The sequence below is a fragment of the Melanotaenia boesemani genome, chromosome 8 (genome assembly GCF_017639745.1).
Source record: "Melanotaenia boesemani isolate fMelBoe1 chromosome 8, fMelBoe1.pri, whole genome shotgun sequence".
Classification (NCBI taxonomy): Eukaryota; Metazoa; Chordata; class Actinopteri; order Atheriniformes; family Melanotaeniidae; genus Melanotaenia; species Melanotaenia boesemani.
Window position 1 is genome coordinate 30,985,343 of NC_055689.1, and position 15,285 is coordinate 31,000,627.

General features: G+C 41.4%; 1 protein-coding gene across 1 annotated transcript; it reads left to right on the top strand.

Moving 5' to 3' along the window:
* The first annotated feature begins 11,058 nt into the window (after positions 1-11,058).
* Positions 11,059-13,162, top strand: LOC121644043 (tripartite motif-containing protein 16-like). The gene has a single exon (XM_041991740.1). The coding sequence runs from the start codon at positions 11,090-11,092 to the stop codon at positions 12,743-12,745; it is 1,656 nt and encodes a 551-aa protein (XP_041847674.1). The 5' UTR covers positions 11,059-11,089; the 3' UTR covers positions 12,746-13,162.
* The last annotated feature ends 2,123 nt before the right edge of the window (positions 13,163-15,285 follow it).

A 15,285-nucleotide genomic window follows, 5' to 3' on the forward strand; every position in this document is an offset into this window, starting at 1 on the left:
TGGTGGAGCTACAGTGGCTATTGTGGTAAAGCAGGTCATCCAGTGACTGAAAGGTCCGCAGTCAGATTTCTGCCCCCAAGTCATTCTATGGTAACTTGTGTCTTTGAAACACCTCAGCCTCCTTGTCTCCAGCATCCACATTGCTTGTGTATGAATGTTTGGTGGGGACTGAAGACACCACTAGTGTATCCTTGTAACCACACTTTTTACTGCACCATTTGAACAAACGTGGCGCTGGAGGGGATGGCTGCCATCGCTTTTTCTTTATATTTTTAATGTTATTTTTGTGTTTTGTCACAACATGCCATGCAGTGATCACCAATGACAGACAGACTCTTTTAAATATCCGAGAATCTTCAGAATTTTGGACCACACCTGTCACACGAGGTTTCTTCGGGACAGCCACCCCAGCCATACACTTTTCATGTTCCTGCCATCAGGCAGACAATACAGAAGAGTCAGGACTCGCACCAGCAGATTCAGGGACAGTTTCTACCCACAAGCCATCAGGCTACTGAACTGCTGACATACCGGACAATCTGCACACTTGCACACTCACTGTACACACTGTACATGCGCACACACACTACCTCTGCACTACCGTGTTCCTCTCCACTAGTGATGTTTCATTGTTACCTGTATATGACTAATAAACTTGAAACTTATTGATGGAACTTGTCTTAGAGACACTACAGTGCAGATGATTCATCCCGATTAAAAAAGAAAAAGTACGAATGTAAAAGGCTTCATGTTAATTTTGGTTTTGTCAAAGGAAACGAGTGAACCCAACCAAAATGTGAAAGCATGTAGTCAAGTAGGGTTTCAGGAAAGGGGGTGCACAACTTTTGGGTATTTGCATAAAGGTGTCTTCATGGAAAAAAGCTTGAGAATCACTGGAATATTCATTACAATACCTCTACTCAAGTAGGGCAGTTTCATCTTGAATAGCGGCTCCATACTTGCCCAGTTGAGGCAGGTGAACAGCTCAGACGGGACAATGCTCCAGATGACCAAGAGAATGGTTGGTGTGTTGGTGAGACGACTGGGACGTCAACGGCCCTTAATTATGAATGTTGTAAACAGCAGCTTCTAAGTCTAGAACTCACCACCTGTGAGTTCAGCAGCTGAATAGCTCATTCACAAGACAGCTTAAACATCGTCCGAATCAAGTAGTTAATTACCTTCTACTCAAGCACTCAAAATTTGCAGTGACACAGACGAATGAGGATTTTTACACAATACACTGTAACCCGGTACAGCGAGTGTTCACACGAAACATTATCCCATCTCATAGGATTAAAAACAACAGCAAAGCTTCTGGATGCCGGGTTCATCTAACATGCCTTTAAAAAAAAAAATAAAATGTTTGGAAGTCATGAAGTTATATGATGACAATAAATTATAATCTGTTATATCAGATTATATCTGATGCCACATGTGATTATCTTTATCAGATATAACTTTAGGATCCATTTTGTCATGTTATGTTTTTGGTTTTACAAACTTTTTATGAGTGAATGTGTATAACACACTGATCTGACCCTGACATTTTTCAGTTAAGGTTAATTCTTGGATTAATGTTTAATGACCTGTATTTGTGTCACTTACAGCAGTGATGAGTGAGTCTACGGGGATGATGGAGAACAACAACCCTGTTCAGGTACATCTAACATCAGCTATTCTTGTCAAATTTTCAGTTTTGTTGCACCATTTGTGTTTTATTTTGCATGTTTACGTTCTGTATCAGATCGCTTTTCTTTTTTCTTTTTTTTTTTTATGTAACTGAATTGCTGTTAACTTTGTATGCAGGTGTCAGAAGCAGTGGATGCAGCAACAAGAACAGGGGATTCAGTGACGAGGAAAGTGATAGCAGCAATGAGGACTCTGTAGGAAGTGAAGACGACGCTGGAGGCAGCAGTGAGGAAGAGAACTGCTGGAGTGACGAAGACTTTCACTTTGAAGGGACAGAGGAAGAGATGGCAAAGGAGAGGGGAGTGATAGAAGCAATGTAGACGATGTTCAGTACTCATGGTTTACATATTTCATCCTTCAGCTTACTATGTGGAAGTCACATTTTACGCTTACATTGCACTGTTAGATCTGCTTAGGTCATTTCTTTTTGCGGTTGGTAGCATTTTCAGACTTGATATATTGAAAAATTTGGCTGAAAGAGTTCCTTCAACCATGTATATGGTTAGAACAATACTTTCACTCAAAAAACGATGACTTCACTCACTATGTGGCATGCCCAGTTTGTAACGAAGTATACACACTTGAGGAGGCAACAATGATTGTAAAAGATGGACGAGGCATAAGAAAAAAATCTGCCAGATGTAGTCATGTTACTTTCTGAAAGCATGCTCTAAAGCGTCATCATAAGGAATGTGGAACATTGCTTTTGAAAACAGTCACTGGAAAAAAGGGTTAACATATTTACACCCTAAACGCAGCTTTTCCTACAGAAATGTTACAAAGAGTTTGCAGGACTTTGTACATAGACCAGGTTTTAATGAAGCCTGTGAGAAGTGGAGACAACAGGACATGTCTGACAAAATATATGCTGATGTGCATGATGGAAAGGTTTGGAGAGACTTTTAGTCTTATAATGGAAAGCCATTCCTCTCTGAAGCACGTAATCTAGGTCTCATTCTTAATGTGGACTGGTTTCAGCCCAATGATAGAGTTAAAGATTCCATAGGTGTTATGTACCTAGTTGTAATGAATCTGCCTTGTGAGGAGAGATTTAAGCAGGAGAATATTTTCACTGCAGGAATCATTCCTGGCCCACGTGAGCCCAAAGAGCATATTAATCCCTACTTGGGACCTCTTGTCAGTGACCTTTATGACCTGTGGAAGGTGGTTTACTTGTTAGACTCTTCTGCTTTAGGAAAGCAACAATACAGAGCTGCTCTACGGAGGATTTCTAAGCCACGTGACAAAAATGGGATGGAAGAACCATTAATAACAAGGTTGACTACTCAGGTTTTCAGTGTGATCAGTGGCTTCCCAGGTCAAAAGAAAATCATATTTTTTTGCCAGGAAAGCAAAAATAGCTAAATCAAAGGCAGATCAAGCAAGGTTAGAAGGAATTTATGGGGCCAGGTATAGTATACTTCATGACTTGCCTTATTTTGACCCTGTTCAAATGAATGTTATTGATCCCAAGCATAATATCTTGGAGGGTACAGCCAAGAGTAATGCCATTGTGGAAAGATAAAAGTATACTAAATAGCCAGTCCTTCCATATTTTACAGTCAAGAGTAGATTCCCTAAAAGTCCCAAGTGACCTTGATTCAGGAATTCCTGGAAAAATTGAGTCAGGATTTGATGGTTTTACAGCAGCCCAGCAGAAGATTTGGGCATGCCCTTCTTTGTATGCCCTTAAAGGTCTTCTGCCGGAAGCAGATTATAATATCTGGAAGCATTTTGTCTCTGCTGCAAGGACTCTTTGTTCTCGGATTGTACCAACAGGTCAGCTGGATGACACACACAGATGTCTCAAAATGTTCTGTAATGTTTTCGAGCACAAATACAGAAGAGAGTGGTGTACCATGAACTTGCACCTTCATTTGCACCTAAAATCATGCATCATAGACTCATTTTGGTGCTTCTCCTTTGAAAGGGACAAAGGGATTTTAGGTGACTACCATACCAATAACCGACATGCAGAAATCATTATGATGCGTAAATGGTTGCTAGATTGGCAGGTATTTCAGAAAAATGTATGTCTACCAAGAAAGTTTGAACAACATTTTGAAATCTCCAAAAGAAAAGCATCAAAATGAAGCTACATACTAAGTGTGGAGCAGTTACACAAGCTTAAAATTCTGTCAGACAGTGATGATATTCAACATGACTTCACATTTAAAGATACATTAGAGACTCTGCTGCCACCTTTACACCAAAGGAATATCTCTAATGAAGAGTGAAGCACTCCTTTTAATGTTTAAAATGACTATGTACACAGGGTATCTTTTAACGCCATCAGGTTCGACAGATGCACACTAGGAGGGAATTACTATCAACAGGAGACTACAGAGCTGATGCAAAGTCGTGTATTTGCAAGGTGGCTTAAAAATGATGAGAAGAGGGAAGAACCTGTTATTGATCTGAAAGCTGAAGCTCGACCAGCGTTGATTTCCAGAATGCTTCAGGTCATAGTCTTTGTGAAAAAAGATGGTGGGACAGTTAAAGCTGAGCAAACCATGGTTGAATGGTTCAAACAACACAGTGATAGATATTATTACAGTCAGAGTCAGTCTTGTTCTGTTTGGGAAGTAGGTTTTGAACCATTTTCATGTGCAACATACCTCCCATTAAAAAGAATCATTAGCCTATACCAAGACTAAGGTTAGGTTTTCAAGAATTAGGGAGGAAACTGGAAACATTGTTGTTCCACTGTCATCACTGAGATGCATTTAAGGCCAAGGATGTGTTTAGGCTAAAACAGTATTGATTGCGTAAAGATTACCTTTTGTTTTGTTTTTTTTTTTGTTTTTTTTTAAATGATTTTGGAATAAGATTTGTTATTGTTACCAAAATATGTAAGAAACCATATTTTCAGTATTCTTTTTTTTTCTTAACTGTCCAGCATTGTAGCTTTTGTAGCATTGTTTTTTTTAATATTCTAATAAACAAAGTTGATGACTGAAGTTGACTGGCTACTTTAAGTAATTTTCTTATTTTTACTCAGCATCTCTGACTAATAAACAATAAGTAAGTTTGTACATACAATGAATTTGTCTTGGGGTTAGCAAAAACAATAAGTGAAAAGTGAAAATCGAACATACGGACATAACCCCGCTGCTACCCTATAGCACTGGGATATTGCTCCAAGTATAAGTACGCTCTTGAGGACATTTTGTTTACATCTCTCCAGGACAGAGAGAGGTGTTGGTGGGGGTGGGAGGACCTTTAGAGGTGAGCATCTTCAAAAAGGCCACATCGCCTGTACTGCTGGGGGAGGGTAAGTGGCTGGTTTGCTGGGATTGGTGTGAAATGTTCCAGCATATTGCCCTTCAAAGCAGTAGTAAATCTGGGGTTGGTGGCAGACCTGAACATGTCTGTACAGTCCACAGCTCCACTGGCCCACTTCTTAGATGTCCTCAAGATTCAAAGTGTTTATTGTCATTTGCCCAGTAAGGAAACAAGTTTCCCTGAACAATGAAATTCTTACTTTGCCGTCCGCGCTGAATGCCATAACAGAATATAAATAAGAAATAAAAAACTTGATAGAAGATAAACATAAAGATAGGATAAAAATAAACTGAGTAACTAATCTATGTACATAAATGTTTATAATTAGAAACTATTTCTAACAAAAGCAAAGAAATCACCATTAGCACCCCCTGGTGGATCCATGATGCCATAACATCACTGTGGAAAATACCAGGTTTTCCTGCATCTTGTGAAAACAGCTGAATCAGGTGAAAATAAAAAAAAAGTCAGATATCAACCTTTTTGTAAATGAAATGCTAACATTAAATAATGAATCATTTTAAACTGTAATTACAATTAGATTAAAATATATAGTTGTACTAAAAGTCAATGGAAGAGTTTTACTCGTGGGAAGTCTCAAGAAGAAGCATTTGATACTACAGTAAAAATACAATGAAATACAATAATTTTTATTTTTATTTATTTGTTTTTGCTAATCTTAGACATATCCAAAACTCAAATTGTTATATTTATTTACAGAAAATGGATAATGGACACCTCGAAGGGCATTATACCACTTATACCATGGTCCCTTACGAAATAAATAAATATTAAATCAATTATTAATACGTTAATGTTGTTTTTTACCGTTAAAATTGTTTGGGTTTTTTTTGTTTGTTTTTTGGGGGGGGGGGGGGGGGGGGGTTGTTTTGTTTTTCACAAGAAGCAGCAGATGGGACTATTTAATATCTTTTGTTGTGATGCGTTGCCAAGGTAACCGGCTCTGACTCAGAACCTGCAGCTTGGTTGACCTGCATTTATATTACGTGTCACAAAGAATCATTTCAGAGGGCGGGTTCAGCTCTTACAGCTTGTGTGTGTCCAGAGGATGATACAACATTTTATTTCAAAGTCCACAGATGGTTTCCTACATGGTTTTTATTGCAAGAAATATTATCCACCATTCACTCTAATCATAAATGTGTATCAAGCAAGTAAGTCTATCCTAAGTCGTTTTTATAATGTTATCCACCATTCACTCTGTATCAAGTATGTAAGTAAGGTAATCAAGACAGAAAGACAGGCAACGGCTTATTTAAAATTAAATGAAACATTGCCGTTGATCGTGACATTTAATAAAGATACTGGCATGACGCGTTGGAAGAACGGAGATTTAACGTTTGTGGGCCTGATCATTGCTGGCAAAACCCAATAAGTCTGCAAGTTGCCTTCACAGCGATGCGTCACAGACATGATGTGGCTGTCTGCAGCCCGGCATTTGGGTTTCTGTTGCCACGGAATAATTAGTAAATAAGTAATTCAAACAAACTGTCATTTAAAGGGTTAACAAATGGACGAGGGTCACCAGAGAGGACAAAATTAGGTTGTGTATGAGTTGGGTTATGGGATTTTTTTGTGTATGGAGGATATCTCATTGGATCTGTTACAGATACAAATGCGGAGAATATGACGTAGAAACTGCGACAGATGTGTATACGGAGAATACCATACACTAGGATTTCTTTAAGTTTTGTATACAGAGGGTATCCAATGCTAGAATCTATCACAGATGTGTATCCGCGGCATGTCCTATACTAGGATTTGCTATAGATGTGTATACGGAGGGTATCCTATAATAGGATCTGTTATCTATATATCCCCGGAAACAGTTAGGATGTGCCGCGGATACAGAGACTTGTATCTCTCTCCGGATCTTAGGTCTTTTTGTCCAGTGTGTATTGGAGCTCTCTGACTGCTCTGTCCTTTTTTCTAGATGTTTCTGTGTTGTATTTCCAGCCTAGTCTTTTGTCCAGCTGAACTCAAAGGTAATTGTATTCCTCCTCCACCTCTGCTACCAGGATGTAAACAGTGTTATGTTTACTCCTGTTCCTCTCGAGGACAACAATCATCTCTGTTCTTTGTGTTGAAGCTCAGACCTCCATTCTCAGAATCAGAATCAGCTTTATTCACCAAGTATGAACACATACAGGGAATTATTTGCCAGCAGACGTTGTCACACTAGTTGAAGTATTAGGATAAGTAAAAATTAATAAAATAAGCAAAGGAATAAAATAAGAAGTAATAAAACAGACACTTGTATAGTGGTGTCTGCTATATACAGAGCAATATACAAATTACATCTACAAATATCAAATCAATATACATTATATACAGTAGATGCAGTAGAGGAGTGGTGTAAAACGTGAGTGATGAGGTGCAATTGTGGATTGTGCAACCGGTTAGCAGTTTATCTATTTAATAAAGTGACTGCTGTAATGGTTTTCCCAGAGGAACCGATAATTCAACCACGACAGGAGTTGGATAAGGCAAAAAGTGATTTATTGTACAGGTGGAAGTGCAGGGAAACTGGAACAGTCTGACAGGACGAGAAGGGAGGATCCATGAAGACTGTGGCATTCAGGAATCTGCAAAGACTCCGAATATAAGGGCATCAATCCAAAATCCAAACAGCGTAGTCAATATAGCAGGCAGAGGTCATACACAGAGTGACAGGAAAGGGACTACTTATCCGGGGCAGGCCAGAATCCGTGGTTGGTCCAAAACAGGGTTCGATATCCAGGTAGACTTGGGGCAAGATAATCCGATGAGGGTCAGGCAAGAGAAATCCGTGGCGTAACTGGATCGAAGACAGGAAATCAGGAACACGAAGCAAGGCTGGATCTCAGGGGATGTGTCTCCTAAGGTCCACAATCATCTCTACTAGATTGTTCTGACTGCACCAGACCTCGAGCTGATCCACTTGCTGATATGCAGATTCGTGACCATCCTGGAAAAGACTGATGATGGTGGTGTCGTCTGCAAACTTCAGGAGCTACACAGAGGGATCCATGGAGGTGCAGTCATTGGTGCAGAGAGAGAAGAGCAGTGGAGAGAGGACACATACCTGGAGAGGGAATGGGGATGATGGCATTGAACACAGAGCTGAAGTCCACAAACAGGATTTGTACAGAGGTCCCAGGATGATCCAGGTGCTGCAGTATGTAATGCATCATCCAATGACCTGTTTGCCCGATAGGCAAACTGCAGGGGGTCCAACAAGTTTCCTGTGAGGGACTTCAGGTGGCCTAACACAAAAGACTTTATAACTACAGATGTCAGAGCAACAGGCCTGTAGTCATTCAGTCCTGTGATGGTGAGTTTCTTGGGAAATGATGGTGGAGCGCTGGAAGCAGGCGGGGCCTTCACTTAGCTCCAGAGATTGGTTGAAGAACTGAGTGAGGACAGCAGCCAGCTGATCTGCACAGGCCCGCAGACAGGAGGGGGACACTCCTTCTGGCCTTAGCTTTCCTGGACTTCTGTCTTTGGAGCAACCGGGTCACTTCACTCTTGAAGTGGGTTTGATTTGAAGTGGGTCAGGGGGACTGGAGAGGGGAGGCTGAGATGGGTGCTGAGCCAGGGGGGTCAGCGTCAGTGGCCGTAGGGGAGGGGCTGCAGTGAGAAGGGGAACAGGTGTGAAGTGTTCCTTTTTAAATCGGCAGTAGAAGCTGTTGAGGTCGTTAATCAGGGCTTTGTTGGCTTCAGCAGTGAGGACAGGGCGTCTCATGTAGCTGGTGATCTCCTGCAGGCCTCTCCACACTGGTGTTGGGTCGTTAGCTGAAAACTGGTTCCTCAGCTTTTCAGAGTAGAGCCTCTTGGCCACTCTGATCTCCTTTGACAGTGTTCCTGGTCTGCCTGTACAGGGCTCTGTCTCCACTCCTGTAGGTGTCCTCCTTGCGTTGACGAAGGTGTCTAAAACCTAGTTTCCACCAGTGGGTGCGGGTTGGGTCGATTAGGGTGCAGATATGGTTTGTAAACTGTAATCTTGTTGCGTTTCCATAGCCAACCGTATCCTTATATGGTGGGGAAGATTTCCACCCTTTCCCTCCAAATTGCCCCCAACAGGTGAAACCTATCTGGGTGATTGCAGCTTTATAGCTTGGCTTGGTGTCTGCTCCTTAGTGTGTGGCTTCTTCCCTTCTAGGGGTTTGGTTGGCAGTGGGTGTTGCTGGTCTTGGCAGGAGATCTTGATTGCGGATACTGAAAACATGAATTTCCCTGCAAGGGATTAATAAAGTATTTCTGATTTCTGATTTCTGGATCCACCGTAAGTGTCATCAGTGTTACCAGTGTTCAGCAATGGTTTCCTGTCTTTTGGGTGACAGCTGTTTAACTTTGCGCTGTGGCAGTTTGCCGGCGGTGGTTGGGGCAGCCTGTATTGGCTCTGCCTTGTTAGGTGGACTCTCCCTTCCCCTCTCAGCTGCTGCAGTAACTTGGCATCAAGCCAAGTTGCCTTCTCCATCTGGTGGTTGGGTGTCTGACTGTGGTTCCCTTCATCCTTCGGGCAGGGGAGAATTCATTCCCAGACATAGGTTGGCTGGGCGCTGTGAGCCAGATTATGCTCCAGCATCCCTGGATGCTCTGCTGTCCTGTCCGGGTCCATTTTATTGCGCAGCACCTTCTTACTGGAGACATCTTCCCTGCTGGGTTCCACCTCGCCTGGACCAAACACACGGCTGGGCTCCTGCCGATTCATCTACACAACAACCTGTTTTTATGGACTTGCACAGTTTGGGTTTTTTGGGGGAATTGCTTTGGACTTTATATTATTTTGTTAGCATGTGTTTTTTTTTTTTTTGTTTTTTTTTTTTTTTTTTTGTTTGTTTTTTGTTTTGTTTTTTTTTTTTGTTAACAGGTTGTTCTGTGGTCAGTCAGGGCCGCAGGCCTGTGATGACCAGGGGGATTAATAGCAGCTCTTTTATTGTGTCAATTTTAAAGTTTGTTTAATAAAAATGAGAGTTTTTAGGCCATCCAACTGTTGAACATGAGGTTCCTTTTTTTATACTTCCTGGGGTGAAAGTCCCCAGGTTGCGTTGTCGCTTCATTCACTCGCTTGCCACACTTAGGTGAAAGCCGGAGTATCAGTTGGATAGCAATAGATGCCTCAGCTACGTTAAAGCATGATGCCATCGCAGCACAGCACCTTCTTAAATATCCCCAAAACATGGCTCAGAAACAGAGGAGTGATCATCCAACAGTTTGTGGTCTTCTTGGTGGTGCTTTGTAAACGCCATTTTAAACGGAGATTTAATTTAAAAAAATGTAAAAAAAAAAAGGTTTCTCTCCAAGTATCTGAAGTATCTCCATCTGTCTCCTAACCTGCCCTGTCGTCAAGGTCATGAGGGGGAAGGTACAGAAGTTGTCCAAGAAGGAAGGGGAGGAGGAGGAGGGGAGGGGGAGAGATGGTGTGCAGGACAGCACACCACAGGGAGAGAGGGGGGAGGGGGTGTGCAAGCAGTGGGGGTGTTTGAATTACAATCGGGGTCTGGTTAATTTCATGTTGTGGGGTTCACAACAGTCACGTCTCACACCCCACGTATTCATGTTCTTTTCTTTGTTTATTTGTGTTTATTCAGGGAAAAATACACTTATGCTGCTGATCTGTGACTATGAAGAGACATATGTTGAATTGGTTGCTGAATGTCAATCAAAAGTAAATATAGCATAACTTTAAAACGGCCAAGTTTTTATCAGTTAGCAAGAGCTCATTTTGTTTTACAATCCGTTTAAGTTGGTTTGAATTTCTAAAGCACATAACTCAGCAACTTGAAACCCTGATCATTTAAAATGATTCAAAACTTCAAGAATAAAGTGATTGCTATTTTCATGCACAAAGTTAATCAGACATTCTTTCTGTTAAACCACTCCTACTGAAATCACTTCTTGAGTAACCTCCTCCTTCTTCCTGATCTCAAAAACAGCAGCTCCAATCTCTCTCCACATATTTCCTTGTTCCCTCCCCTTCAGATCTGCAGTTGGATGATGGGTGGAACCAACATCTGGTGAAAAGGAAGATCCGACAGGCTCCGTTCTCTAGACAAACACACGATTTTTAGATCAGAGCTCAGACTACTTTAAGATTTGAGGGAGTGAAATGGAGAAAAAAAAGTTTAAAATTGATCGAGAAACCTTCTCTTGTTCCATCTGTCTGGATCTACTGAAGGATCCGGTGACTATTCCCTGTGGACACAGCTACTGCATGAACTGTATTAAAAGCTTCTGGGATGGAGAGGATCGGAAAAGAATCTACAGCTGCCCTCAATGCAGGAAAACTTTCACACCAAGACCTTTCCTGGAGAAAAACACCATGTTAGCAACTCTGGTGAAGCGGCTGAAGAAGACTGGACTCCAAGCTGCTCCTGCTGATCACTGCTATGCTGGACCTGAAGATGTGGCCTGTGATTTCTGCTCTGGAAGAAAACTGAAAGCCATCAAGTCCTGTTTATTCTGTCTGGCCTCTTACTGTAAGAAACATCTTCAGCCTCATTATGAATCACCTACATTCAAGAAACACAAGCTGGTGGAGCCCTCCAAGAACCTCCAGGAGAACATCTGCTCTCGTCATGATGAGGTGATGAAGATGTTCTGCCGTACTGATCAGAAGTGTATCTGTTATCTCTGCCCTGTGGATGAACATAAAGGCCACGACACAGTCTCAGCTGCAGCAGAAAGGACTGAGAGGCAGAGAGAGCTGGAGGTGAGTCGACAAGAAATCCAGCAGAGAATCCAGGACAGAGAGAAAGATGTGAAGCTGCTTCAACAGGAGGTGGAGGCCATCAATCACTCTGCTGATAAAACAGTGGAGGACAGTGAGAAGATCTTCACTGAGCTGATCCGTCTCATCCAGAAAAGAAGCTCTGATGTGAAGCAGCAGATCAGATCCCAGCAGGAAACTGAAGTGAGTGGAGTCAAAGAGCTTCAGGAGAAGCTGGAGCAGGAGATCACTGAGCTGAAGAGGAAAGACGCTGAGCTGAAGCAGCTCTCACACACAGAGGATCACAACCAGTTTCTACACAACTACCCCTCACTGTCAGCACTCAGTGAGTCTACACACTCATCCAGCATCAATATCCGTCCTCTCAGATACTTTGAGGATGTGACAGCAGCTGTGTCAGAGCTCAGAGATAAACTACAGGACATTCTGACAGACAGATGGACAAACATCTCACTGACAGTCACTGATGTGGATGTTTTACTGTCACAACCAGAGCCAAAGAGCAGAGCTGGATTTTTAAAATATTTGCGTAAAATCACACTGGATCCAAACACAGCACACACACAGCTGTTACTGTCAGAGGGAAACAAAAAGGTGACAAGAATGGATCAACATCAGTCTTATTCTAGTCATCCAGACAGATTCACTGAATACTGGCAGGTTCTGAGTAGAGAGAGTCTGACTGGACGTTGTTACTGGGAGGTGGAAATGAGAGGAAGAGTTGATGTTGCAGTTGCTTACAAGAATATCAGCAGGGCAGGGTATGAAAGTATATTTGGGTATAATGACAAATCATGGTCATTATATTTTGGCCCACATAATTATACATTTTATTACAACAACATTGATACCTCCATCTCAGGTCCTCGGTCCTCCAGAGTAGGAGTGTACCTGGATCACAGAGCAGGTATTCTGTCCTTCTACAGCGTCTCTGAAACCATGACTCTCCTCCACAGAGTCCAGACCACATTCACTCAGCCGCTCTATGCTGGAGGTGGGATCAGTTCTGATCTTGGAAGTGCCAAGTTTTGTTAACCTGATTAGACTAAAGTAACTGAGGCTTCAGATTATTTTATAATCATTTTGTGTCATTGTTCTTCTCTTGTCAAATTATTTTTCTTCTCATTTATATTTCTATTATTTGAGCTTTTCATAAATTTTCTAGAAGAAAAACAAATTTCTTCTGTGAGTTGTTTTTTCCATCAAAGATCATGTTTATTTAACAGATGAAAAAGTGGAAAAACTGAGTTTGTGTTTGCAGACATTTAGTTCTAGATCATGTGTGAGATACTGAACGTGAAACTTTTGTAGTTTTATCATTTATTTCGCATGTTGATTCAGTGTTGATGTGAGTGCATCATGTCTTCTGATGTCTCAGCCAAAAGATCTTTGTTAAAGAGGCTTTAATTTTCCTTTTTATACTTCAATAAAGATAAAACAAGTGAACTCTGATCAAGTTCATCATTGAAGTCCCTCCCTGGGCCACCACCTTAACCTTGGAGAGGTTTAGACACCCCTGACCACATGAAAACGTTCGTAACCTTTTTTATACCCAGGGTGGACAGTTGAGAACCTGTTCTCATTTACAGAGATGATCTGGCCAAGAGGAGGCAAAAAGAAGCAACACAGAAACAATGAAGACAGGAAAACACAAACAAAACAAAATTACATCACAATACTGAAAGAAAATGTTAGTGTAAAAAACACTATAAATGAATTATAATAAATTAGCAACTAACACGTGTGCAATATATACAATAATAAGTAATAAGTTAGTGGCTAAAACAAGTTAAATGGTTTTTTTGCAATGATCATAAGGAATCTTTAAAGGAAGAAATAGGGATGAATGAATTCAATTTCAGGATCTGCTGGAGATGATTCCAATGATCTGTAGCAGAAAACTTAAAAGAATAATGGCCTAAGGAGGCGAACTTTGGGTATGTGGAGAACATTGGCTGCAAATGACGGAGCCGATATTCAAAAGCAACTGAAGGTGTGATGGAGACTTCCCAGTTAAAGTTTTGTAGATGAATAGTAACCAGTGAGTTTGCCTGCAAGACTGGAAGACAAGGTGTTGTTGTGTAAAAGTATAAAGAAATTTAGTGTATTAATGAGACAATACTTGCACGTATGGGTGCAGTCGTCTGACCAGTCAGCCAGTCAGCCGAGAACTTCTGCGAGCCCAATACAGAGAAACAGTTTTACATCTCTCTGTGTACCATTGAAGGTCAGCCCCGAGGCTGATGAGAGTCAGACAGAAGACTGCGTGGAGCCATCTCTCCCTCTCAGACCCCGAAGAGGCAAAACCATAAGTCTGAGACTAGTAAACTGAGGGAGAAGAGAGTTACTCTGCCCTTCTAATGAACTTACACCTACAGTAAAAAATGAACGACTGAGCAAGCATGAAATGTATGCAATGTAATATAAGAATAGTCAACGTGGATGTAATATAAATTAATGTAATTAATAAAGTAAATGATCAAAAGGACTCCTCCCTGAGCCGCCACCTTACCGTGGTGGAGGAGTTTGCATGTCTTGATGATTCAAGTGGCTATGTTGTCGGGGGATTATGTGGTTTTGTTGGCTTTGTCGGACCGTGATCTTCGGCTCTCACTGGAGCAATTTCGATCGCCATGTTGGTTGCATCCTCGTTGTAAACAGCTGTGCATCATCTTTGCCTGCGTTATAATCTTTGATAAAATCGGAGTCTTGTGTTGTGTGAAAGATCGGCATACTAAGTCACACGATTAAAAAGGTAGAAAATCCGGCCACAACGTTTGATTTATTTCGGTTTCTCACTTGTAAAAGAGGCTTTGGACAGCAGGTTGAGGATGTAACTGAGGCGGGTCGCAGCTTTGAGAGAAGAACATCACTTTTACCATCATCTCCATTCATGCGTGTTTGCTCTCAGCATTTTCATCAAGGCAAGTAGGAGAGTTTTTGTTGTTGCTGTTGTTTTTATTGTGTAAGTAATGTTACAGAATATATTTTATTTAGCTTTTTAACGTCACTATATTCACACTGGCTAACTTCACTTATGAACTACAGGCAAAGAGGGAGGGAAATAGAAATGAGTTCTGTTTGTATATCAAAACGTCACAGAGTGAATGATTTTAAAGATACAGGTGAATATGAAGAGTGCTCTGTGAGATCTGATGAGATGTTAACTGGTTGGATTAAGTGGTTAAGATTGTGAAATGTAATGGAAGCATCCAGTGTTAACTAGTTTTTTAATAACACCAAATATGTGATTGCAGGTCAACCAGCTTAAGAAATGATGGAGGCTCAGATTGGGCACCATCCCTGCTTCTAGGACACATCAGCTACACCCACAAACGCTGCACGCTCTGCAAGACGAAGAAGACGGATCAGCTGAGGAAAGAGATGCTGCAAGCAGCAGAGATGGAGTCCACCAGGATGCAGACCCTGGAGAGCTACAGACCAGAGAGGAGACACATAAGGCTGGAGAAGATGGTGATCAGATGATCAGAGGATGAGACACATGATGACGATGAAGTATGAGTACAATTAGACAGTTGGAAGTTTTTTTTTCCATAATATTTGTGCAAAAATGT

Coding starts and splice junctions, on each gene's coding strand:
- LOC121644043 (XM_041991740.1), top strand. CDS start 11,090: ATGGAGAAAAAAAAGTTTAAAATTGATCGAGAAACCTTCTCTTGTTCC.